A 27,772-nucleotide genomic window follows, 5' to 3' on the forward strand; every position below is an offset into this window, starting at 1 on the left:
GGACTTCTCAGTTAGGCTGTCAGCTGCCGGATAGCAGATTGGGTTGAGATTTCTCACCACACCACCATCGATTCACTTTTTAATATAGAAGGCTTGCTATAGAGTGGTGCACTAGAAGCACCTTTTAAATGTGAGTGTTACTCTTATTTCTTAAATAAATATTTGCCTTAAGGATGTCAGCACTATGTCAGTTCTTCCTTTCAGATGTAACACCTGATGGCTTGAGGGGGAACTGAGATATATAGAGGATCCTCACCTGGAAGCATTAAGGAAGGAGGCTAATTTTCCTTGAATATGACCTGTATCTGAAAGCTTGTGGAAGGAGCCAATCTATGTAAATTATCCTTGTCTGAGAGCAATAAGGAGATCCCACTAAGCATTGACTATTGCTTAACCGCATAGTCGCAGGCTTTAAGGTGAGCGCCCACTCACAAGGGGGTGCACGTTTGGTGACACTTCATTGCCTTGGCACTTTGGAAGCACAGGTCACTTTATGTGACCTTGTCATTTGCACTGTTTGGCACTATTGGCACTTTTTGGAGGATTCGGATCCATCTATTTGCACTGATTCAACAAGAACTGTTTTTTGCACATTATGAATTTTGCATTTATTTACCAGTATTAGTTTAGTCATCACCATTGGCACTTTATAAGAGGTTACTATATATTGGCAATTTTTGGAGGATTCGGATCCATCTATTTGCACTGATTCAATAAGGACTGTTTTTTGCACATTATGAACTTTGCATTTATTTATCAGTATTAGTTTAATCAGCACCATTGGCGCTTTACAAGAGGTCACTATATATATTGGCACTTGTCTAGATTTATTTTGGCACCAATAGGATAATACTTCATTTTTATATATGTGATTTCTACACATTGGGCACAATTTATATACATATATATTTATTTATCAATTATTAGTTTTTACCTATATCTGAGTACAAACTGATGGGATATTGATCACATGATGGTTACATGACATTTTTGCGCAGCAATTTTATTTATTTATATTATTAACGCTGTATGAGATAGTGGATGGTTTGCAGCAATTATATTGTCAATTGGTTGCTCGTAGGATTTATCCTTTTAGCTCAGGAGGAGCAGTTGTACCAACTATGCGATTTTAGTACAGCGATCTCCCCCTTGTGCTATTGTGTTCGGACAGGTGGGGGTGGGGGGGCAGCCTCCTTGCCAGAACAGCAGTCAGTGCTCTCAGCCAATTACTTTTTTAGTCATGCCCTTTCAACAGATGCCAGCCGAATGGCCGGCTTCTATTGGACTGGCTGCAGTGCACACATGCTAAATGTCCCGCCTGAAATTCTGCCCGTGTGTACTAGGTTTAAGGCTGGCCATAGATTTTGCCATTTTCTTTCCTTCAACCATGGATTGAAGAAAAGTTATTGCTCTATTTGGAGACCCTCCTGCTTTGCTATTGTATTATGACAGTGTAAGGTTCTGGCACTCTCAGTGCCTCCTATCACATTATTTCCGGGTGATTTCCATCTACCTAGATAGAAGAAACACATATAGGTGTGTTTCCCTTTAAGACTGATGCTGTCATCACTCAGCGCCGGACTAGATGGCTATTTAAATCGCCGGTTCTCACTCACATGTGTTCGTTCAAACACCCTTACCTGGATGCTAACTTGGCTTGAAGCTTTCGTGCTTGCAAGCATACCTCGCTGACGGAACCTCGCTGCGCTGATCCCTGTATCCCGCTTCCGGATCATCCGCTCTTCCTGAACCAACCTTCGGCTGTATTGCTATTAGTGCCAAGTACCCCGCAGGGGAACCCTCTATAAACTTATACTAAGCTTACACTATCTAGCTCTGCATAGTAAAGACTATTTATCACATCTGCATATCTAGATTGCTAGCTCTTAAGACTACTGCTACTTATTCCTGCACTGGGTTGATCTCTCTAGTATGTCCACCTGCTACTCTGTCATCTGCTACCATACATGATTGCTAAACCTACCTGCATCCATCTGCTACTGTCTTACCTTCAAGTGTCTGTCACCTACCACCTCCACTCAACCTGTCTCTTAAATCTTCATCACTGTGTTACTACATACATAAAGTCACTCTAGGAACCAGCTTGTTGAGTGTGTGTATTTACTAGCTGAATTAAGACCTTCCACACATGATGAGTCATTGAGGTTGGGAATGGTATCTCAGCATCTCTCTTACATGACTACTGAAGTGGAATATTTCTGCAGCTGAAAATCCACACCATACATGAAACGCAGGAGCGTTACAGACAGCAGGCAATTTCCCATTGTCAGAATACAATGATCACTTCTGCTGGCTATAGCTAGCAGCACTGATCGTACAAAAAAAAAAAACCTGACAGACTGGTTGTACTGAAGTTGATCAATAGATCAGCTTCAGTACAATCAGCCTGCCCACATGATGGATTGAAATTTGGCCTGTTCCTGCTGAAGGGACAAAATTTCAAACTGTCTATGGTTGGCTGTAGTCAAAACAGAAAGAAACTGGACAACAGAATTTGTAGGCTAAATTAGAACCAATGAGATGTATGATAAAATAACTTATAGAAAATGTAATTATTTGCCTGATGCACACCATTGATTTCACTTCCCAGTGCTGTGTTTACCCCTTTCACCAAAGCAATTTAAAGAAAGACTGACCTAACATGGTGGCAGAAATGGGAGTAAGTCACACCTGTGCAAGTCACAAGCAAGTCTCAACTCTTAACCTTCAAGTCTCAAGCAAGTCCCAAGTTAGTTACTGTGGTGAAAAGCAAGCAAGTCAAATCGAGTCCATGCTAGAAGTCAAGCAAGTCAAGTCATTTATTTTGGTCAAGTCACAAATCAAGTCAAAATACTGATCCACCCCAATTTTCACCTTTAAATCAATCAGTTAAAAGTCAGTGGTCAGGAAAGTTTTTGTTTTATTCTCAACATTAACAAAACTGCTTTTTTTCTTGGTATATTAAAGAAACACTTTGAATGTCCAAACAGCTCAAAATCCTTCGTCCGGTCATGTTTCAATACCACAGTCACTTAAAACATGTTAAGTATTTCCATTGTTAAACAGCCAGTATCCTAAAAATCAGAACACTGATTTTTAGGATATTTAGGATTTTGATGATAAAACACTGAGGTGTTTTAAGTGACTGTGGTGTCAGAAACATAACAGGCACATTGATTTTGCTTTAAGACATCTTGAGAAAATGCAAATATTTAATAACTTAAAAAAGTAAAGTAATTTCGAGTCATATGTCTCAAGTCAAGTCTCAAGTCATGAATACCAAGTCAAAGTCAAGTTGAGTCTTTTATTAATTTTAGTCAAGCAAGTCTCAAGTCCTCAAACTGGTGACTTAAGTCTGACTCAAGTCAAGTCATGTGACTCAAGTCCCCCACCTCTGCATGGTGGCACAAGTGGACTTGACAATCGAGTGGCAAAAAGTTGTGATTGGCAATTAAATCCACGGAATGTTTGTAGTGAGGTAAGTAAGGGCAGTCCATGATTTTAAACTGCTATAGATTTGCTGCTTCTGCAGCAATGGTTTGAGGACACATTATGTATAAGTTGGGGCCTGTTTTCTAAAATCTGATATCATTCATGATTAAATGCATTTACACATAAAGTGGGGCCTCACCATACACAGGCAAACGGTTAGCAGAAGAGGTAAAGTATTAATATCTCCCTCTGCAGAAAATTTGCATGCATTTAGGCATCTTCATAGGGCAGCTTTTTATTATGCATGAAAGGTGAGTGATTCCTTACAATGCTACACGTAAACAATAAATCTGGCTCATTACATACCTTCATTGTTCTGTTCTTTGACACTCATGTTAGTGGAGGTGCATCCAGTGGCTGAAACAGGATTTGCAAGCTGTGTCTGTGACATCAGTCCAACGCTTAATGTTCCCATTCATCCAACTCTAAAGCACAGAATAACAACGATTTTACATAAAAAGTCACATGCTATATTCGCTGCTGATGCTTGTTGCAGTAATAGCTACAGTGGCCATTTTCAGCATGAAAAAAAAACAGCAAGCATGTCCCTAAATATATCTAGGTATCACATTATGTACACTTGCTTTTATGATCTAAGCTCTACTAGTTGTACAAAAAAACTCATAAAAAGCCTAAACTGCTGGTAGCGACAAGGTTGAGCTGGAACTAAAGGAGAAGTTTATGTACATGCTGCACCATTTAGCAAGGGATAAACTACACAAGGAATTGTGATTTTTGCACTATTGTAGTTAGTTAACATCCTGTAGACCATTTTAAACCTAAAAACAATGTCAACAAAAGGTTTAATGGGTCAGCAGCAGGTGATTAAAACTGCTTGCGTAGTAGGGTAATATTAAGGCTGAATTCACACCTAAGCATTCCAAGCAGATGGGCAGAAACTCGTATTTTTGGAAACATGCTAAAAGCGCAGCAAAACGTGTATCATGCCTGTGGTGCCATTATTTCCTAATGGCACTCTAAACGTTTTGTTGTGTGAAAAACAAAGCAGAAAGTGCTTGACTCAGTGCCAAAAAAAAAAAAAAGGCACTTGAGCTACTCTAGTGTGTTCGACATGCGTAGGGGCAGCCCACTAATGTGAATAGGCTGCCCTATGCTTTTGCATGGCAAAAAAACTACAACACATTGCATTGCTCAAGTGTGAATGCAGCCTTATGGCCCATACACACGATCAGAAAATCGTACGAAAAATACTGCTTTCAAAGCAATCGCACGATAATCTGATCGTAAGTACACAGCTTTCGGGAGCAGATCATGACAGTTCATTCAAAAATTATCCGATGGGACATGCACAAAAAATTTTCTCCCACAATACCAGATCGTACAATTTTCATTTAATTAGCACAGTTGTCGTTTGAAAATACAATACAACACATTTCTTCAGATTTTTATTCTGTCGTATGAGAACTTTCATCACTTTGGTAAACATTACATTTTTGATACAAGTCTAGCATACAAAAAAAAAAAAATGGACGATCATTCGTCTGATATTCTCATAGTGTGTACCATGCACTAGAATAGCAGCATATCTTATAACAATTTGTAGCAGATCCTATAATTAGCACAAAAATAAAAAGATGCACAATATATAGTTTGCCACATTTACAGTAAATGAATTGCGATGTTGCTTGCAAAAAACTGACGAACAAGACTGAACGGTGAAGAGGCAATACAGTTTTCTCTTTAGCCATTTAGACAAAACACCTACTGTGGAGCTAAATTTCTTTCAAATATAATTAAGGAGAAAAATGAAACTGTAAAAAATGTACAGCTTGAAAATGCTATTCATCTGGTGGTCTCTGGTTTAAATATAGACCCAGGAACAAGCATGCAGCAAGTGAAGTTAGAACTTCTAATCTATATACCGGTTATTGGTCAGTGAATAAGAGTTTTTTTAGACAAACGGTCAGCAGGCATGCAAGAGTGTTTGTAGCTGTTGTTGCCCCACTGAGTGCTGTTATGCCTCAAATGGGTGTCAGCACCGAAAATGAAGCACCAATTTATAGATTTGTAGAACACATACAGTGCCTTGAAAAAAGTATTTATACCCTATGAAATTTTCCACATTTTGTCATGGTACAACCAAAAACGTAAATGTGAAGAAAAGAAGGGATGGTGGCGCGGCCTATATTGAAATTAGATATAAATTGTGGTAAAAAGTCCAGTGATTGAAAATGTAAAGTGCCTACGTGCTATCACATTTGTGCAATGATTTAAAATCACCAGTACAAAATTGTAATCATAAACATCAAAATAGTGCGAATACGCAAGTGCAATATATTAAAGTGCCTCCAAGAATTTGAAAGTGACTGGTGCAAAAATGTTATATGTGATAGATGACAAACCTAAACGGTAGGCTACCAATTGCTATGACCAATAATAATTCATGCAATATCAAAGTGCTTTAAAGAAAGTGCTATAGTGTGTAAGAAGCCCCAATGCTACCATATACAATGGTAAGGGGGTAGTATAAGGTGCCAACAGAAAACAGTCCAAAATATGTACAGCTTGTAAAGTCCAGTAAAAAATCTTAGTAAAAAAAGTCTATATGTCACATGCAGTGACCACAGGCAAACAAATATCACAAGTTGAAGTAGGTGACAACACTCAGGTGGCAACACTCTGGTGACTGATAGATGAGGAGTGACCCCGTGGTGGGTGGTAAGGTGCTAGGAGATCCCTCCAGTGGAAAGGCACACTTACCAGAGACACCCACCCCACACAGGGGTATTAAGAGGGTGTTTAAATGGATCCAGCGGCCCAGCGATATCCTCCTATGTCTGGATGGGGGCGTGTAACGGAGCCTGGCTGGTCCTAGTGTGGATATCCACTGGCTTGGTTCCCTGTGTGTTTTCCCGATAATGGGTATGGTCCGAGGTACCCCCCGATTCCACTCCCGATGTTATGCCAGAGAGTAAATAAGGGACATGTAAAAAGGTGTGTATATATAATATATCACATGCATACACTAACAGCGCTTAAGTTAAAATCACAAAGTCCATCGTGTGATAAATTGATCGAATATTATCCAGCTTGTTGACATCATCTGCAGGTGTCACAGTCCTATATGTGTATATTAAGTGCTCTGATGATAACAGAGTGAGGAGCCCCTTCACCACACCGGCATGCCCCCCCAAGCAGTGCCCACGTACCTCACTGAGGGGGAATATACGCCCAACTAGATGCGATCAGGATGGACTGCCTCACATGTGATAAGCCAGGAACTTCCCACAGGCACCGCTCACAATAGGACATAGAAAGACCAGGCCAATCATACACCTTTTCAAGTACAGCTCCAGACTTCCTCCCGACTGCAGGCTAGATCACTCCATATGAGCCATATCATGCATGAATAAAAAAAGCGCTCATATCGTAACTCTATCAAGCATGCGGAATTTATTAAATAACTCAAAGAATACACTCACAAACGAAGTATAAGCAAAGGCATCCAAAGTAAAAGCAGATAAAATCGAATTGCTGTCCCGGACCGGACTACCTGTACGGCTCCAGCCGTCCCCTTCGTGGAGCCGAAGTTGCGGCTAAAACACCGTGTAACCTCCGGGTTCCGACTTCCGGGTTCGGCGTGACGTCAGACGTCCGGGACGTAGGGTTGCTATGGTCACCGCGTGTCCACGCCCTAACGCGTTTCGTCATTGGCTGACTTCAACGGAGGGCGTGGACACACAACGACACCTCTCCTCTTTATAGTATACAAGAAAGGGCGGAAGCACAACTCGGGAGGCATCCATTACTGGCAACACCGGACATTTACATCGTCCCTCCTCTCCACTCCAGTGTCTTCCTACCCCTGCTTGTATCCAATCCTCTGACATACCGGGCGATGTTAACCCTATAACTTCCGCCAGAGAAACGATATATGGAGATTACAGCCCGCAGCTGCCCTCAGTCACGGCCATAAAAAATATCTCCATGGTAACCATGCAACATTCTTATAGTGCAATAAAACTCAATAATACTATATCCCACATTGTATGTAGCGTTACGTGCAAAACCACTGAGCAAATATTCACAGTGAGAATTAATTTTAAAGATACCCAAAACTCTCCATATTCCCTCTCCTCCCTCCAGGGGAATGGGAGGGCTAGTATACCTTCTGGGAGAAAATTGCAAAGATATCTCCCTGCTCTTATTTCTATTACCTCTGGGGAAATTCTTTGCTCCTTCACCCAGTCATTAGCCCGACACCCGTTCCTTTCAGAACTATGTTAGGGCAACAGACTATACATAGTCATTAGGGCGATGTCAATATCCCCGGCTTTTATGAGAACACTGGAGTCCATACTTAGACCCCCCATATATCTACTACTAATTCCCCCTGCTCCGGTTTTGCACCCATCCTACACAGAACAATGTGTGGACACTAATCATAACACACCTATATAAAGGATTTTAGAACCTTGAACGGTTAATCATGTATACATCCCACCTCATCCATCAAATTAGAGGGGAGGGACTCATTCTAATGATGCTGAAATCCGATCGCATATTAAAATGTAAATATAAAATAAGAATAAAATAAAATTAAAAAATATCAGAAGATAAATTTTTTAAGATTACTAAAACTCAATAAATATATTTGAAGGCATAAAAATTGCCATAAATTTTCCTGTCAGGCCCCACACCTGACACGGGAAAAAGAGAACTAAGGTGAAATACTTAAGCCAACAAATCAGGTATCCCCTCTCAAGGCAGGTACCCCTGAAAAGAAACATAAGGGATAGATTACAGTTACGGCCTACTAAAATCTCAAAAGTCGCTAATGAAACAATTTAGATCCAATTCGACATTGAGTCCTAGGGGCTGAAGTGCATTGGTGAGGTAAATCCAATAGGTTTCTCTTTTGGATATTTCTCTTACCATATTGGAACCTCTCCAAGCTTTATTAATTTTCTCTATGCCCCAAAAGACCAAACCACTTGGATCCTCATTGTGCTTTTCTTTGAAATGTAGAGACACACTATGGTCTTTGTATCCATTACGTATGTTGGCAATATGTTCCGACACACGCTTTCCTAAAGTTCTTTTCGTTCGACCTATATAGATCTTATTGCATGGACACAAAAGACCATAAACCACGTGTGTAGACATACAGGTGATGCAGTCCTTGATATCGAAAGTCTTCCCATTTGCTGGAGATACAAAGGAAGAATACCCCCTGAGGTGTGTACGAACCTGTCTGCAGGATATACACCTCCTACAGGCAAAAAAGCCAACTCTGTTGTCCCAAAAAAAGGATGGCTTCTTTGGGGGGTCAAGGACCTTTTTCACCAATCTATCGCCAAAGGTGGGTGCCTTCCTATAAATAAAGACCGGATTTGGGGGTAGGACTGCCCCCAAAAAACGGTCCATACATAGGACGTTCCAATGTTTTCGGAAGACCTGCTCAACGTCCTTATGTTGTGCATTGAACGTTGAAATAAAACCCCACTCATGGCGATTGTCTGTACTCCTTTCTTTATTAACTAGACACGAAGCTTGGGAGTTCCGTCCCACTTCTTTAATCGTGTCCTCCAAAACACTGCAACTGTAGCCTTTCTCCACAAACCGGTTCTTAATAATGGCTGCTTGCTCGAAGAAATCTGCATCTCCAGTGCAGTTTCTTCGGACACGTAGCAGTTGTCCTTTCGGAATGTTAGTGAGCCACTTCTTATGGTGGCCACTCTGGACAGGTAAATAGCCATTCCTGTCCGTAGGTTTGAAGTAGGCTCGTGTCACAAGTGCAGTGTCTTTAATCTGCACCTCTACATCGAGATAATGGATCACTTCTTTATTCCAGTTGAACTCTAGTCTTATGTTGATAGAGTTACCGTTCAAATACTCGGCGAACTCTTGTAGTGAGCTCTCTGGACCGGCCCAAATGAAGAACAGGTCATCGATGTACCTTTTATATACAATCAATTCCTGTCTTTGAGTGGCATGGATGAACCTGTCCTCCCATTCCCCCATAAACAAATTGGCGAGGCTAGGGGCGAACTTAGCGCCCATAGCCACGCCTTTTTTCTGGGAATAGTATTGGCCTGAGTACCAAAAGTAATTATGCGAAAGACAGAACTCTAAGGCCTTGCCCAAGAATCTTTTTTGGGGTTCAGGGAGATCCTCTCTCCTACTAAAGGCCCAGTTCAGTGCAAGCAGGGCGTCCTCGTGCTGGATGATTGTATAGAGCGAGGAAACGTCCGCAGTAACCAAAAAGATTTCATCATATGGGGGAAGGGTAATTTCCCTTAAAGTTTGTAAAAGGTCCTTAGTATCCTTCAAATAGGATTTGACTTTAACCACACTGTCTTGTAAGAAGTGATCCAGATACTGGCCAACTCTTGATGTGACGGATCCAATGCTGTTCACTATGGGCCTCCCCGGAGGGTTTACCTCATCTTTATGAATTTTCGGTAACGTATATATAGTAGGGACTCTACTGTAGCTGGGAAACAGATATCTCTTCTCCTTTTTATTGAGGATATGTGTATCATATCCCCATTGGATCAAACTATCCAAGTTTCTCCTATACAATGTGGGATATAGTATTATTGAGTTTTATTGCACTATAAGAATGTTGCATGGTTACCATGGAGATATTTTTTATGGCCGTGACTGAGGGCAGCTGCGGGCTGTAATCTCCATATATCGTTTCTCTGGCGGAAGTTATAGGGTTAACATCGCCCGGTATGTCAGAGGATTGGATACAAGCAGGGGTAGGAAGACACTGGAGTGGAGAGGAGGGACGATGTAAATGTCCGGTGTTGCCAGTAATGGATGCCTCCCGAGTTGTGCTTCCGCCCTTTCTTGTATACTATAAAGAGGAGAGGTGTCGTCGTGTGTCCACGCCCTCCGTTGAAGTCAGCCAATGACGAAACGCGTTAGGGCGTGGACACGCGGTGACCATAGCAACCCTACGTCCCGGACGTCTGACGTCACGCCGAACCCGGAAGTCGGAACCCGGAGGTTACACGGTGTTTTAGCCGCAACTTCGGCTCCACGAAGGGGACGGCTGGAGCCGTACAGGTAGTCCGGTCCGGGACAGCAATTCGATTTTATCTGCTTTTACTTTGGATGCCTTTGCTTATACTTCGTTTGTGAGTGTATTCTTTGAGTTATTTAATAAATTCCGCATGCTTGATAGAGTTACGCTATGAGCGCTTTTTTTATTCATGCATGATATGGCTCATATGGAGTGATCTAGCCTGCAGTCGGGAGGAAGTCTGGAGCTGTACTTGAAAAGGTGTATGATTGGCCTGGTCTTTCTATGTCCTATTGTGAGCGGTGCCTGTGGGAAGTTCCTGGCTTATCACATGTGAGGCAGTCCATCCTGATCGCATCTAGTTGGGCGTATATTCCCCCTCAGTGAGGTACGTGGGCACTGCTTGGGGGGGCATGCCGGTGTGGTGAAGGGGCTCCTCACTCTGTTATCATCAGAGCACTTAATATACACATATAGGACTGTGACACCTGCAGATGATGTCAACAAGCTGGATAATATTCGATCAATTTATCACACGATGGACTTTGTGATTTTAACTTAAGCGCTGTTAGTGTATGCATGTGATATATTATATGTACACACCTTTTTACAGTTTGATATATATATATATAACAGCAGCTGAGATCCGAGAGGTTTTAATATTATTATTGGTGATTGTATTATCAATTTTAATTGATCTTAACAGTGACGGGTTTACCGCCCTATGTTTTTTGGCTATTTTATGTAGCTTAAGCACGTTAGCGCCGAGTGGGTGAGATTATTTGACACTCCCCTCTGGGGTAATTGTCTTATTGTTCTTACTCTTGTGTTTTAGTAAATAAGGGACATAGTGTAATGCCGTAAGGTAATTTATTTCGCATATAACATACAGAGGTACTCACATTTGAGCAGGTAAAATCGAGCGTAGATATGTATCGGAGCGCTTGCGATCCAAGCCTCGATATTGTGCGGGTAAACCGGAAATGACTCGACACGCTGTACGCGTTTCGTAGCTAGTACGTCATCAGCAGCAACGTAAATGTTCTCTATTGGGATTTTATGTGATAGACCAACACAAAGTGGCACAAAATTGTGAAGTGGAAGGAAATTGATAAATGGTTTTCAAAAATTTTTACAAATAAATATCTGAAAAGTGTGGCGTGCATTTGTATTCAGCCCCCCGTCAATACTTTGTAGAACCACCTTTATGCACCTTTTGCAGTTACAGCTGCAAGTCTTTTTGGGTAGGTCTCTACCAGCTTTGCACATCTAGAGAGTGAAATTTTCGCCCATTCTTATTTGCAAAATAGCTCTGTCAGATTGGATGGAGAGCATCTGTGATCAGCAATTTTCAAGTCTTGCCACAGATTCTCAAACTGGACTTTGACTGGGCCATTCCAACACATGAATATTCTCGAGAATCTGCATCAGCACGCAGAAAGAAAGACAGAGTAAAAAAAAAAAAAAAAAAAAACCAAACTACACGCATAAAGACTTTAGAAACGGCCCACAACAATCCAGAGCCATCCAAACTCTCCAAGACTTGATCCAAGCCAGGAAAGGACTCCTTGCAGAACTAAATCGAACCATCAATTTAATAAATATACTCTCACGAAATAGATATCTTACGAACAGGATAACAAAAACGGAAAGCTCCTAACAAGAGCACTTCAAGCCAAAAGAGCCAAAACACATTATACATAAAATGAAAATCACAGATGAAAGGTCCGTATCCCCCAATTCGGATATAGCCGCCCAGTTCGTGCAATATTATACAACCTACAACCTACACTCACCCAGTTACACTTTACCAGACTGTGACAACCGCCAAACATTGATCCAAGACTTCCTATCACAACACAGCCCAAGACGTATCTCCAAATCAGACACTGATAAACTAGAAGAAGATAACAGATGAACTAACCCTAGCCCTGAAACAGCTTAAAGTAGGGAAGAGCCCTGGCCCAGATGGCCTATCAGCGGCCTATTATAAGACCTTCACAGACATCCTAGCCAAACACTTTTTAAAAACCTTCAACCATCTAGCATCTAACCAGACTGACCTTACAAGTCTCTTAGAAGCACACATAGCTGTAATTCCCAAAGAAGGTAAAGACCCCACAATTGTCTCAAATTATAGGCCAATATCACTACTAAATGTGGACCTTAAACTATATTCAAAAATACTAGCAAACTGTCTAGCCCCACTTATGACTTCACTAATCGACACAGATCAAGTCGGCTTCATACCAGGCAGAGAGGCTAGGGATAACCCTAGCACTCAAAATTCATCAGTGGATGACTAAAACTAAACAGGAGGGACTCTTTCTGTCGCTGGATACAGAGAAGGTGTTCAATAGGGTGGCTCTGGACTACATGAGGGCAGTATTGGAACACATCGGACTGGGCCAAATGATGCTCAGTTACATTCTTGCCCTTTACACAACGTCCTTAACTAGGGTCCAAGTAAATGGTCTCCTGTCGGACGCCTTCTCAGCTTCCAATGGCACAAGACAGGGGTGTCCCCTCTCACCTTTATTGTTCGTAATCTCTCTAGAACCCCTTCTGCAATGTATCAGAGCAAACCAACACATTACCCATATAAAGGTCCTAGATCAGATGTGCAAAATAGCTGCGTTCGCGGAACACATCCTTCTCTTTCTATGGAAGCCACAGTCATCCATTCCCAATCTCCTAAAATACTTTGCCTAATATAAAAATGTATCCAACCTAACAATACATTTTTCAAAATCTTACACCCTAAACATAACCCTATCCGATAAGGAAGTTTTAAAATGCAAATACGAATTTCCATTTACCTGGAACCCACACTCTATCACATATCTAGGTATTCAAGTCCTCAACCGCCTATCTGCCCTATACACCCTTAACTATCTGCCTCTACTCAGACAGATCAAGATTTAGATAAATGGCAGCAAAACTTATTTTCCTGGTTTGGCAGAGCAGCCATATTAAAAATGAATGTCCTGCCAAGAATTCTTTATGTCCTTCAGACAATTCCCACCCTAATCCCCAAGGCTTTTTTTGACTCCTACAGAAGAGCATGCACACACTTCATCTGGGGCCACAAGAGAACCAGAATCAAATATAATGTCCTAACCCTACCCAAATTACAGGGAGGAATTGGCCTACCTGACATTCACAGATACTACCTAGCCAGCCATTTACCTAGAATAGCAGACTGGAACCCGCATAAAACCACTAAGGTTTGGGTAGAGATAGAAAATGCATGACAACAAATACCCATACAATTTTTGCCCTGGCTAACACCTCAACAAACGACCAAATACTATACAGACCACCCTTTTGTAGGCCCATCCCTAAAATGCTTTCACTCTAACAAAAACATGAAACTCACCTCATACCCAGGTCCGCTCACTCCCCTTAGACACAGCCCACAATTTACACCAGGCTGCTCACCCAACTTCCTGCAAGAGGTATGGCCACACGAACAAGTAATAGCAGAACATTTTTTCCAAAAGAAACGTTTCTTTCTAACATATGAAAAACTTAAAACTAACATGCGAAACTAACAGTTCACCTTATGGACATACAGCATGTTCAGTTAAGACATTTTTTTTAACTACCCTGAAACCTCCCTGAATTGGTCCCCTCAACACACCCCATTTGAAGCCCTCTATACAAGAAATACCCCGCAAAGACACCTAATATCCTCAACATACGCCCTATTTTTCTCAAACGCCCATGGGAAAGTCACTGGACCCCATCTAAAATGAGAAAAGTGTTTAGAGGTTACACTAACAGACAAAGATTTGGAAAGAGGTTTATCCAACATACACAAAGGCTCAATTAATGTGACCATACAAGAAATAGGAGACAAACTTTTTGCAGGTTGTTACAGAACCCCCACACAGTTAAACAAAATATCCTCAACAAATCCCTCACTCTGCTGGAGATGCAAATCTTATCCAAGGCTACCTAATACACATATGGTGGACCTGTGCAAAAATTACAACCGTTCTGGCAAGAAATACACGAAACCATCAGAAAGATCACGACCTACACCTTAGACTTCACTCCGACACAGTACTTACTACACCATTCCACACATCCACATCGCACATATTGCAAATCTCTAACTGTTCTGTCTCAGCATCGATTGTACCTGTGACCTTCTTGTAGACCCAGTCTGAAAGTGTGTGCAGCAGGTTGAATGATGACTTTAACAGATAGTTTACTCAATTAATAAAGACTCCAGAGGTGTTCTCCAATGCTTCTTTATGCTTCAAGTTAGCAAAGGCATAAACATAGAGGCTTTTCCATAGGTAAATTTCCAATGAAGTTACACGGCTTCCACACTCTGCAGTCTCCTCATAACAACTAAACAAAATGGAGTTACAGCAGGAAATGAAGGGTGGGAGCAACCAACTAGCCACAAACAGCAGGGGTGCAAGGATGATACCAATAACATAGCATAACATGTAATAACAACTGCTAGACAGTTAAAGCTGCGTGGCAGCACACTAACCATACATCTTATTAATGCGGCTAAGCGCTGTATTTCTCTAAAATGGGGCACACAATCTACCCCTACACTCTCAGACTGGATTCAATATGTTAAATCAACAGCCAAAATGGAAGAGCTAATAAGTATAGCTAGAGATAACCCCAATAGATACACCAAAACTTTGGCATGTTGGACACACTATCTGATCTCCAACTAAATTTGACTAATTTCCTTTTCAGTTAAGATGAACAAATTTAAGACATAACCAACTTCATTCATACCCATTATCTCATTCCTCATTGTTTGTGTTCTCTTTTCCAATACAATCAAAGACACAAGAAAAGAACCATCAAAACCACAACACATCTTAGGCAATGAATGAAGACCACCCTCAAAGAGGTAACTGACCATTCCCTCAACCGGACACAGTAAGATCCTGCCAGGGGTGCCCCGAAAATACTCCCTCCAAATAAGAATGTAGTGGTTAACCCATTTCCCTTGATCAACACAGTCTTTCCCCTCCCCCCTCTTCCTTTCCTACCCTTATAGACGGTCTATGTGAAACAATATGTTGTGCATTGTATTACTCGTCCCTCTCCTACACGAGAAATCCACAAAAAATGTATACTTACTTATCGTAATAAGGAAATGTTGTATTCTGTACTTGACCAAAAATTTTCAATAAAAATATGGTTAAAAGAAACAAAGAATATTCTTTGATCTAAACCATTCCATTGTAGCTCTGGCTGTATGTTTAGGGCTGTTGTCCAGCTGGAAGGTGAACCTTCGCCCCAGTCTCAAGTCTTTTGCAGACTTTGGGAACTTTCACACGGGCATTCCGCCCAGGGGACTCCACTGTGCTCATCGAGGGATCGATCCACTGATCCCTGCTGAGCAGGCAGATGACAGGTCCATCTCTGCTCACTGTGCTGTGACGGACACAAGAAAAGAGCCCCGATAGGGGGGATGGGGGGGATGGAAAATAGGGTTACCATCCATCTGGATCTCACAGACAGGATCGGAAAACAGCGGGTGTCAGCAGACATGTCACCGCTGACATCCGCTGCCCCATGGGGTTGAATTGAATCAGGTCCGCCTAAAAAAACTGACAGGCGGACCTAATTGGAAAGCCTGTGTGAAAGGTGCCTTTTTCTTCTAAGATTGCCCCGTATTTGGCTCCATCCATTTTCCCATCAACTGTGACCAGCTTCTCTGTCCCAGCTCAAGAGAAGCATCCCCACTGCAACATGATGCTGCCACCACCATGTTTCACAGTGGGAATGGTGTGTTTAGGGTGATGATGCAGTGTTAGTTTTCTGCCACACATAGCGTTTTGCTTTTAGGCCAAAAAGTTCAATTTTGGTCGCATCTGACCAGAGCACCTTCTTCCACATGTTTGCTGTGTCCCCCATATGGCTTCTCGCAAACGGGACTCCTTTATCGCTTTCATTTAACAATGGCTTCCTTCTTGCCACTCTTCCATAAAAGGCCAGATTTGTGGAGTGCACAACTAATAGTTGTCCTGTGGACAGATTCTCCCATCTAAGCTGTGGATCTCTGCAGCTCTCCCAGAGTTACCATGGGCCTCTTAGCTGTTGCTCGGATTAATGCTCTCCTTGCCCAGCCTGTCAGTTTAGGTGGACAGCCATGGTTTGGCAGGTTTGCAGTTGTGCCATATTCTTTCTATTTTTGGATAATGGATTCAACAGTGCTCCGTGAGATGTTGAAAGCTTGGGATATTTATTTTTTTTCTTATAACCTATACTTGCTTTAAACTTCTCCACAACCTTATCCCTGGCCTGTCTGGTGTGTTCCTTGGCCTTCATGATGCTGTTCATTTACTAAGGTTCTTTAACAAACCTCTGAGGGCTTCCGAAAACAGCTGTATTTATAGTGAGATAAAATTACACAGGAGGTGGATTTGATTTTTCTAATTAGGTGACTTCTGAAGGCAATTGGTTCCACTAGATTTTAGTTAGGTATATCAGAGTAAAGGGTGCTAAATAAAAATGCACGCCACACTTTTCAGATATTTTTAAAAAATGTTGAAAACCATTTATAATTTTCCTTCCACTTCACAACTGTGTTCCACTTTGTGTTGGTCTAACACATAAAATCCCAATAAAATACATTTGCGTTTTTGGTTGTACCATGACAAAATCTGGAAAATGTCAATGGGTATAAATACTTTTTCAAGGCACTGTAATCGCTACTAGGGGACTTCTTCTCAGCACTGAGCTTCTGGGGCCATCTTGTAAAAGGCAGTGTCTGACTGGAAACAGAGTTCTCCTTAAATTTGGTTAGCCATATTGCCCCAAGAGAGACTATATATAGTCCTTGCTGGGTCATTCTGAACACTACAATAAAATGAACAGCTCTGTTCATGCTGTGAGAGTGATGGTGATTAAGGCCTTATTCACACTTGTGAACAGAGCTGTCAGTAGATTCCTGCAGCTGGAATCACAAGTGGCCACAAACAGCTATGGCCAGTAAGCTTGAACAAAGCAATGACAAGACGTACAAGAGCCAAGCTGGCCATCTCTGTTCACATACTGTATATCGGCACATTGAGTGGTTAGGGACAGATGACCAGTCCGGGACACAATCTATCTGCATCCAGGGCCAATCAACTGTCCCTAACCACTTACAACTGCTGGATTTGCAGTACATGCAATAAGGGGCAGACAGCGGCAGATCCAGTCGTTGTTGTGTACAGGTTTCCTGGTCGCAGTGGTTCACAACCACCTGTGATTCGAGCTGCAAGAGTCCATTGACAACATTTTTTGCAAGTGTGAATGAAGCCTAAAGCCGAGTACACATGGCCCGAATGTTGGGAGACATTTGCCGGTTCAAAAAAATAATTAAAAGAAAAAAAAAGGGGGGGCGATATTCAGTCCGTGTGTATGTCGGCTTGGCCAGCTTCTGTCCGGCGTGCATGCTGGAAAACCAGCTAATGGCATAGAGCTCTGATAAGAGTGTTCTGGCGGGGGGGGGGGGGGGGGGGGGGCATCCCGGCGTCCCCCTGTCAGAACACAATAGCTCACATAGTTTGTATAGTGGCTCTGACGGGAGCGGAAAGTTTTTTTTTCCCGTTCAACCCACTGGGTTAATTGGGAAAAATGAAGTGTACCAGGCTTAAAGCAGTATTCAGTGGACCACAGGAGAGTCATTTGCAAGAGTTAAGCCTGGTACACACAGGCCGAATGACGGGAGAGATTGGCTGGTTACGATAAAACTGGCCGACATTCAACCCATGTGTATGTCGGTCTGTCCAAACAGCCAGCTTTTGTCAGATGTGCATGCTGGAAAACCAGCAGCAGACTGACTCCTGATCAGTGCTCTTAGCAAATGGTCAAAAGCACTGATCGCAGTGTTCTGGCAGGGGGGCCATTCCCCAGTCAGAACACAATAGCTCAGCAGGGGAGATCACTATACTAACTTTGCATAGTTAGTATAGTGGCTCCAATCAGAGCAGACTGTTTTTTTCTTTCAACCCCCTAGGTTGAATGTAAAAAAACTAATAGTGTGTACTAGGCTTTATGGTCTGACTCAACATTGTGCTGGTCGGACAAAGTTTTTGTTTTACTCTTGCTGCAGCACTTACCAAATAGAAAAAAGTTAAAAAAAAAAAAAAAGAGGCAGGTAAACTGTATTTATTATTGTATATACAGTGGCTTGAAAAAGTATTCATACCCCTAAAATTTTCCACATTTTGTCATGTTAGAATCAAAAACATAATGTATTTTATTGGGATTTTATGTGATAGACTAACACAAAGTGACACCTAATTGTGAAATGGAAGGAAAATGATAAATGGTTTTCAAAATGGTTTACAAATAAATGTCTAAAAAGTGTGGCATGCCCTTGTATTCAGCCCCCTTTACTCTGATCCAAAACGTATAAGACAAGGAGCACCAAAGGATATAACAATAAAGCAAAGTGAATATCAAATAGCCAAAAAAATAAATAAATATGTGGATATCACAATAAAAGTGCACGTGCTCTTAAATCATGTGATAATAAATTAAATAAATCCAGGTGGAAAGAAACTGTATCCGTGACTAAATAAGATATAACTTAATATATAAATATTGTCACAACAAAGTGCCCGTGCTAATAAATAATAACTGCTGATATAGCATTAGTATACACAAGTGGAAATTCATGAAAAAATAGTGCAAAGTTCATAAAAGTGGGTGATCCCTTCTGTGCTGTGCAGATATCAGGTGACAAGGTGCTGGTGCTTTAATTCATAAGGTGACTTGTTGCATTAATGATAATGCTGGCCGCTCACCTCCTGGTTTGGCTCACAAATTATAATGAGCCAAACCCGCCTTTTGCACACACAGGTGCTGCTAGGTAATGGATAGGCTGCTTCCTCCTGTCCTCCCTCTGGATGAAGGTGCCTAAGGTAGGATATGGTGGCCAGACCCGCTGTGTCAGTGACACAGTGAAGAGGATAAAGTTGTCTCTTCCGCATAATCGTCTCTCCACCATCACGAATAGGTACATGTATAAAATAAACACAGCGATCTAGTGCTCCCTGTAATAACGGATTTATTGGAGTAAAAAAACAGCAAAACACTCACATTGGATGGCACTCAGCCAGTGCAAGCATGGACAGCGATAATGGGTGCTACAGCGTGTGCAGACTCCTCCCCCGCTGAGGAAGTCGTGGACTTGACGCAACACGTACGGGGGAGGAGCCTGCACACGCTGTAGCACCCATTTTAGTAAAAGGATAAATATCGCACTTACAAGAAACCGTACTATAGGCAGTGCTAACCTAATATCGCTCATCTTTGGCAATCACTGGTGAGACAACAGTACAGAGATGGCCGCGGGATAAAGTCATGTATGGGGATCCTTGTCCTATACGTACGTTACGTCCAACAGTCGGCACCTACTGAGGAAGTCCTCACTATTGGACGTAATGGAATGTATAGGAGGAGGAATATGAGTAAGGGGTGATATGTGCGCTGTCACTTAGGTATCCAGCATAAGAGGAATTTTCCTAATATGTTGCAGCTGATAAATAGCCAATAAAAATATATTGCAGCTGATAAAGATATACGAGATTAGGATCAGATCCTACCCCACATGCAGCCAGCTCTAGTATGTTCACTCAATACCAGTATCAATGTAAAATTGCAGGATGAGTCGGCGCAAATGGGGAGCAATCTCAAAAGGAGCTCAGATTGAGCGCTCTCAGATCATAAGTATAAAGAGAATTTCCTATGATAAACTATGACGGGAATCACCATGTAAAAAATCTGTATACTATAAAAGATGAATCATGTAGAACTACAAATATAAGGAGATCAATCAGATCTATGAGAACAATATAGTAAAATCCAAATCTTAAAAGATATCCAAGACCTAAAACAAATAGGGTGTCTGTCTTCCAATAGGTCTAAAATAACAGCTTCCAATATAAAACCACCTTCTATTCACGGGTAAAAACGTATTAATATGATATTATGGGAAGAATGCCAGATAGCAGCATCAAGCTGTTAAAATCGCATAATGAAACGATCGCTATACAAGCTACTTCAAATAATCCGATTTCACAGTTATCCAGATTAAAACAAATGTCAATGTTGGCCAATGTGATGACAACTCAATTCTGAGTGAACTTCTATAAATAGTGCTAATACATATCCATCAGTGCATCATGATCATAAATATTCATAATCAATAAATATATATATATAAAAAGTGACAAATATATCATAATAAAAATCCAAAACACAAAGTAAAATCTTCTACAAACGATAGTCCAAGTGCTATAAATCACTCTAGTGTAGTAATCGATGGATATCAAAATGGATGAATAAATAAATAAATAAATAAATAAATAAATAGGTCTTATGCAATAAACAGTCCATGTGCAATAAAGGAAAAAGATATTGGTGCAATCAAAAAATAGTGCAGTGAAAAAGTGCAGTGAAAAAATAGTTCATCAGTGCATATATAATAAAGTGACAAGCGGTGAATCTCTGGGGAAACTTGTGAACATCTAATGGTGTGATCCGGAGTGAGCCGTATAATTATAGAAGCAGTGGCCGCTCACCTCACTGCACCTTTTTGGCGCTTGTAGCTGGTATCCAGCCTTAGATACTGGGCTTCTCCGGTGGCTCAGATCTCCACTCTTTGTTCAATCACTGACGATCCCGACTTGGCTCCCACGGTACCAGTAACTCCGGTGATGTGATCTGTGACGCAATGCGTCGGGAGGTATTGGGTGATGTCGACTTCTGGTTTTGACGGCCGTGGCCGGAAGTACCCATAGGAATCACACCGCAGGAGTGTGGCAATTTTATTATTTCTGCCCGGTTTACTTGATGTAAATGTGAGTGTTCCTGTTTCCCTGAATTTTCTAATAAAAGTGAATTATTGACATACTTCACTATTGGGCATCATTATCTTTTTTCTGGAGTTACTGGTACCGTGGGAGCCAAGTCGGGATCGTCAGTGATTGAACAAAGAGTGGAGATCGGAGCCACCGGAGAAGCCCAGTATCTAAGGCTGGATACCAGCTACAAGCACCTAAAAGGTGCAGTGAGATGAGCGGCCACTGCTTCTACGATTATACGGTTCACTCCGGATCACACCATTAGATGTTCACAAGTTTCCCCAGAGATTCACCGCTTGTCACTTTATTATATATGCACTGATGAACTATTTTTTCACTGCACTTTTTTCACTGCACTATTTTTGATTGCACCAATATCTTTTTCCTTTATTGCACATGGACTGTTTATTGCATAAGACCTATTAATTTATTTATTTATCCATTTTGATATCCATCGATCACTACACTAGATTGATTTATAGCACTTGGACTATCGTTTGTAGAAGATTTTACTTTGTGTTTTGGATTTTTATTATGATATATTTGTCACTTTTTATATATATTTATTGATTATGAATATTTATGATCATGATGCACTGATGGATATGTATTAGCACTATTTATAGAAGTTCACTCAGAATTGAGTTGTCATCACATTGGCCAACATTGACATTTGTTTTAATCTATATAAACTGTGAAATCAGATTATTTGAAGTAGCTTTCATAGCGATCGTTTCATTATGCGATTTTAACAGCTTGATGCTGCTATCTGGCATTCTTCCCATAATATCATATTAATTTGTTTTTACCCGTGAATAGAAGGTGGTTTTATATTGGAAGCTGTTATTTTAGACCTATTGGAAGACAGACACCCTATTTGTTTTAGGTCTTGGATATCTTTTAAGATTTGGATTTTACTATATTGTTCTTATAGATCTGATTGATCTCCTTATATTTGTAGTTCTACATGATTCATCTTTTATAGTATACAGATTTTTTACATGGCGATTCCCGTCATAGTTTATCAGAGGAAATTCTCTTTATACTTAGGATATGAGAGAGCTCAATCTGAGCTCCTTTTGAGATTGCTCCCCATTTGCGCCGACTCATCCTGCAATTTTATATAGGAGGAGGAACTCTGTAAATGACTGGCAGGAACTTCTTGGCCTAAAAGCAAAACGCTATGTGTGGAAGAAAATTAACACTGCACATCACTCTGAATAAACCATCCCCAAAGTGAAACATGGTGGTGGCTGCATTATGTTGTGAGGATGCTTTTCTTCAGCAGGGACAAGGAAGAGTTGATGGGAAAATGGATGGAGCTAAATACAGGGCAATCTTAGAAGAAAAACAGTTATTGTCTGCAAAAAACTTGAGACTGGGGTGGAGGTTTACCTTCCAACAGGACAACAACCCTGAATATAAAGCCAGAGCTACAATTAAATGGTTTAGATTAAAGCATATTCATGTGTTTGAATGGCCCAAAGTCCACACCTAAATCCAATTGAGAATCTGTGGCAAGGCTTGAAAATTGCTATTCACAGACGCTCTCCATCCAATCTGACAGAACTTGAGCTTTTTTGCAAAGAAGAATGGACAAAAATGTCACTCTCTAGATGTGCAAAGCTGGTAGAGACATCCCCAAAAAGACTTGCAGATGTAACTGCAGCGAAAGGTGGTTTTACAAAGTATCCACGCCACACTTTACAGATATTTGTAAAAAACTTTGAAAACTATTTATCATTTTCCTTCCACTTCACAATTATGTGCCACTTTGTGTTGGTCTATCACAAAATCCCAATAAAATACATTTACGATTTTTGTTGCAACAAGACAAAATGTAGAAAATTGTAGGGGGTATGAAAACTTTTGCATTTTGCATTACAGTAATTACCAGGGTATAATAAGGCTTTCATTTTTTTTTCTTGGGTTTTTATATACTTTAAATTCACACTGCACGACTGTAACAAAGAAAACAAGAGTGGTAGTGGAAAAGTTGCACAGAGCAACCAATTAGATTTCTTGTTAAAATTTGTGTAATGGGTGCTGAAACCTGGTTGCCAACTTAAGCAACAGCTTAACCTTAGGTCCAAATGTCTTAACTGGTCTCCAATCTATATAAATAAGAAAACGTCCTAAAGATGTGTGAAAATTACCAATTTGCTTTTCTGGCTTGGTGTTCTATGTATCAGGAAGTAGTTCATTATTTTCAGTTTAATCACACAATGAGTTTCACTTTCACTTCAAAGAAAGTTAGGCTGCCACTCTTACTATGCACACACGTTTATTTGTGAAAATCAAAAGAAAAAACAAATTGAGCTCTTGCCTACAATAAGCAATATTTATTTTCATTTTTCATAAAGTAGGTAAAGAGAAAACCTGTTATCTGTTATGAACAACATCACAACTCACACTTGGCTTTATCAATCAATCTTTCTTCTGTCAGTAGGTATTGATGAGCCGAACGCCCTCAGTTCAAGTTTGCGGTTATTTTGCAAACGTAAAAGTTTAGGTAAAAAATCCCAACCTCATTGAAATCAATGAGAGCGGAATAGAGAGAAAAGGGGTTCCATAAACCCCTTTTCTATATGGGACAGTGACAGGCAGTTAGCCATGACAGGAATTCAGTTTGGCAGGCTTTTTGTGTAGAGGATTGAGTTACTAGGGGGAATAATAAATTTAAAGTTGTTGATTGGTTGAATAAGTCCCTATCATAGTTAGAAGTCCAGGTAGCTAGGGAGATTGTGTAAAGTACCTGTTTTTTCCAGATAAGCTTCCCGCCTTCTTTACCTCAGCCCAGCCCTATTTAAGGGGGCTCACAGATAGCGGGATCCTCAGACCACCTCAGAAGCCTGGAGCGAGCGGTTCCCGTGTCGTCCGAATCTTCATTCAAGATGAGCCTCCTCCGCCAATTAATCGAACGAGCTGGTGAAGAAGGAGGGGATGAGTGGGTTAAACGCTGCCTGGCTTTACCTACCTTATGCCATTCGGAGCCTGTGAACCCTTTACCTGTTCCGCCGCTGGACATGGAGCCTGTCGCCGGTCCGAGCTGGAGAGAGGAAGCCGTGACCCCAGCGAGAGGAAGTACGCAAGCGGTGACCCCGGCGGGAGGAAGTTCGCAGTCGGTGACCCCGGCGAGAGGAAGATCGTCATCGGTGCAGGAATTGGACGCGGAGGACCGGATGACGACGGAGGTGCGCAGGCGCAGTGTGTCGGGACCATCCGCCGAAGACTCCGGGACCGCGAAGAGGAGAAGACTGCCACGCCGAAGGTTCTCACCGCCAGCTGGGGACCGGAATGCTCCGAGAAGCCCGAGGAGGTCTTCTTCACGAGCACGGGAAGCCGGCCAGGACGTTAACACCGCCGCAGGCAGGCTGGCCCGTTCCAGGGCAGCTTCTTCACAACAGCCACCAACACCGGAGCGTTCGCATGGGAGTGGAGCCAGTCACGCTGCAGGTGAGAGTTTTAACCCTGTGAGCGCTGTTGTAATGGATAGGTCTTTTTCTGCCACTGCAGTGGCTAGTTCCAGTGAGCCTTCCCTGTTGGCCGGGTTAGAAGGGAGCAGTGCTTTGCCTACTCAGCCCCCCTCTGGGGATATTGCCCTTATTTTACAGAAATTCCTGTCAGATTTAAAAAATTTAATAAGTCCTAATGCTCCAGCTGTAGTACAACCGGTGTCCTCCTCTATTACTGATGTTTGGGTGCCATCTAGCGGCCAGTCCGCTAATAGCGCTCCTGTTGGTAGCATTGCTTCAGTATCGTTATCTGACACTAATATAAATTTACAGGATTCCAATGTGGGGCTTACCTCTGTGGCACTACCATCTGAGTCCCCTTCTTTTTTGTTAGCCAAATCTCAAAATCTGCCCGAGGTATGCCTTAAAGGAGCTATGGCTTGTGAATTGTCCCCCTTGGGCTTTCACTTGTCTGATGCTGTCAAAGAAAAAATCTGGAATGGCAATTTTGTAGACATTCTATCTCTTTTGCCCTCAGCCAGAGAGTTTGTGTCTAAGGGTGACAAAAAGGAGGATGAGGAGAGAAAACGTCCAGTCACCAAGAATTTTAATAACTTGTTGCAGTCATTCTTCATATACGCTGCTGTCTTGTGTGAGAGATTTCAGGCTAAAAGTACGGGCCTCTTTCAGCACCTTGATATCGTCCTAGAGGCGTATAAAAATTTTGGTGGCACAGCGTGGTATTCCTACGATGTGGCTTTTCGCCAAAAGTTGGCTGTTCAGCCAAATTTGAAATGGGGGGTCAAGGATGTGAGTCTTTGGCTAGATTTGTTTCTCCCTCAGAGACCTATTTTTAACCGTCAGTCCTTTCCTGGACAACAACCTCAACCAGCCACTCCCACTTTTCGCAAAGGAGTGTGCTTTAATTATAATGAGACGCAGTGTCGATGGCCTGGGACCTGCAAATATAGGCACGAATGCGCCTTTTGTGCAGGATCCCATCCTGTCCACAAATGTTTTAAGAAAATGCAGGGCGCCCAGAACCCCGGAAATTTTCCAAAAAGCCTCAACGCCGGTGAACCTGCCCGCAATGCTCCCTTGGCTGCAACGGTACCCCGACAGGGTGAGGGCCACCTTAATATCTGAGGGCTTTAGTGATGGTTTTGTTTTGCCCAGGTTTTCAGGACAGGGCTGTTGCTTGGTACCAAATTTGAAGTCTGTTCAATATTTAGAAGATATTGTTGTTGAAAAAAATCAATAAAGAATTAGAAGCAGGACGGTTTGCTGGCCCTTTTGTTTACCCTCCTTTTGCTAATTTCAGAATTTCCCCTCTGGGAATTGTGCAGAAGAAAGAGCCGAACACTTATAGGCTTATTCATCACTTATCGTTTCCCGCTGGCGGGTCTTTAAACGATGAAATAAGCGAGGATCTGGCTTCTGTGCAGTACTCCACTTTTGATGATGCCCTTGTGATTTTGAGACGTTTAGGCAAAGGTGCGCTTATGGCAAAGACGGACATTAAATCCGCCTTTCGCTTGCTGCCAGTTCATCCGAGGGCTTTCAACTCCTTAGGTTTTTATTTTCTGGGTTTTTTCTTTTTTGATAGGTGTCTCCCCATGGGCTGCTCGTTATCCTGCTTTTATTTCAAATGTTTTTCTTCCTTTTTGGAGTGGGTAGTTTCTTCCATGTCCAAATCTACTAACATAGTCCATTATTTGGATGATTTTTTATTTTTGGGCCCTGCAGGATCTTCAGATTGCTTGCATTTATTATAATTTTTCCTGGATATGTGCAAACAATTTGGCATTCCACTGGCCCACGAAAAAACTGAATGGCCATCTACGTGCGTTCAGTTTCTGGGAATTACAATCGATTCCGATTTAATGGAATTCAGGCTACCGATGGAAAAGGTGGTTAAACTAGAGCATTGCCTTTTGGTGATGATTCGCAAAACTAAAGTTTGCTTGAAAGAGGTCCATTCTCTTTTGGGTTTACTCGCTTTTGAGTCTAGGGTTATCCCCCTTGGCAAGTTATTTGCAAGAAAGCTCTATTCCGCAATTGCTGGTCTTAAAACTCCCACAGCTCATGTTAGATTGTCAGCTGACACCAAGGAAGATATGCTGGTATGGATTCAGTTCCTGATACATTTTAATGGTAAGTCTATATGGCAAATGGACATTATTCTGGATAAGGATTTTTTATTATCCACTGACTCAGCAGGCTCTGTGGGCTTTGCCGCAATATGGGGCAATCACTGGTGTGCTGATTCATGGTGCCATAGATGGGTTTCTTTAGGTTACACCCGGAATAGCGTGCTCTTAGAGCTTTTTCCCATCATCGTAGCTTTGGAGATTTGGGGTCATCAATTTCAGAACAGGCGATTGATGGTGGGGACCGATAATAAAAGGTGTGTTATTTGCTATAAATTGTCTGTCCTCTAAATCCCCGCCAGTGCTGAGGTTACTGAGATATCTGGTTTCTAAATGCTTGTTTTTAAATATTTGGATTAAAGCTTCTTTTATAGCGGGTAAGGATAACACATTGGCGGATTCATTGTCTCGCCGACAGATGGATCGTTTTTTCCAGCTGTTACCTACCGCGGATCAGACGAGTCATCATTACCCGGCCCGCCTTTGGGATATTGTTTAAATTTAGTCTCGGACAATATATGTAATTCTTTGGCCCCTGGAACCATGGCTGGATATCAGTCGGCATGGTCCATGTGGTTATCTCATCTAAATGAAATTGGGGAACGCCAAGATGTTTTTTCTGAGCACTTATTGATTTTTCTAAATAAACTTTTTGAACAACGCTATTCATGGTCCCACGTTAATAAGATTTTGGCGGGGATATCTTTCTTTGTTAAGCTGTGTAATTTCCCCCCCTGTTCGTCCTTTTTTTCAATAAGGCAGGCTATGAAAGGTTACCGTAAGAGTACCTGGCAGAAAGATTCCAGGCAACCTATTACACCAGAAATTTTAGAACGA

At 41.7% G+C, this 27,772-nt stretch overlaps 1 protein-coding gene across 1 annotated transcript in view; it reads right to left on the bottom strand.

Annotated features, from left to right (window-relative positions):
* Positions 1-27,772, bottom strand: part of SFMBT1 (Scm like with four mbt domains 1) — a 320,697-nt gene that overhangs the window by 241,571 nt on the left and 51,354 nt on the right. The window contains exon 3 of the mRNA XM_082266048.1: positions 3,799-3,917. Within this exon, the coding sequence (XP_082122174.1) occupies positions 3,799-3,907 (109 nt within the window). The 5' untranslated portion in view covers positions 3,908-3,917. The remainder of the gene's footprint in view (positions 1-3,798; positions 3,918-27,772) is intronic.

Source organism: Pelophylax lessonae (assembly GCF_965119305.1).
Source record: "Pelophylax lessonae genome assembly, chromosome: 8".
Classification (NCBI taxonomy): Eukaryota; Metazoa; Chordata; class Amphibia; order Anura; family Ranidae; genus Pelophylax; species Pelophylax lessonae.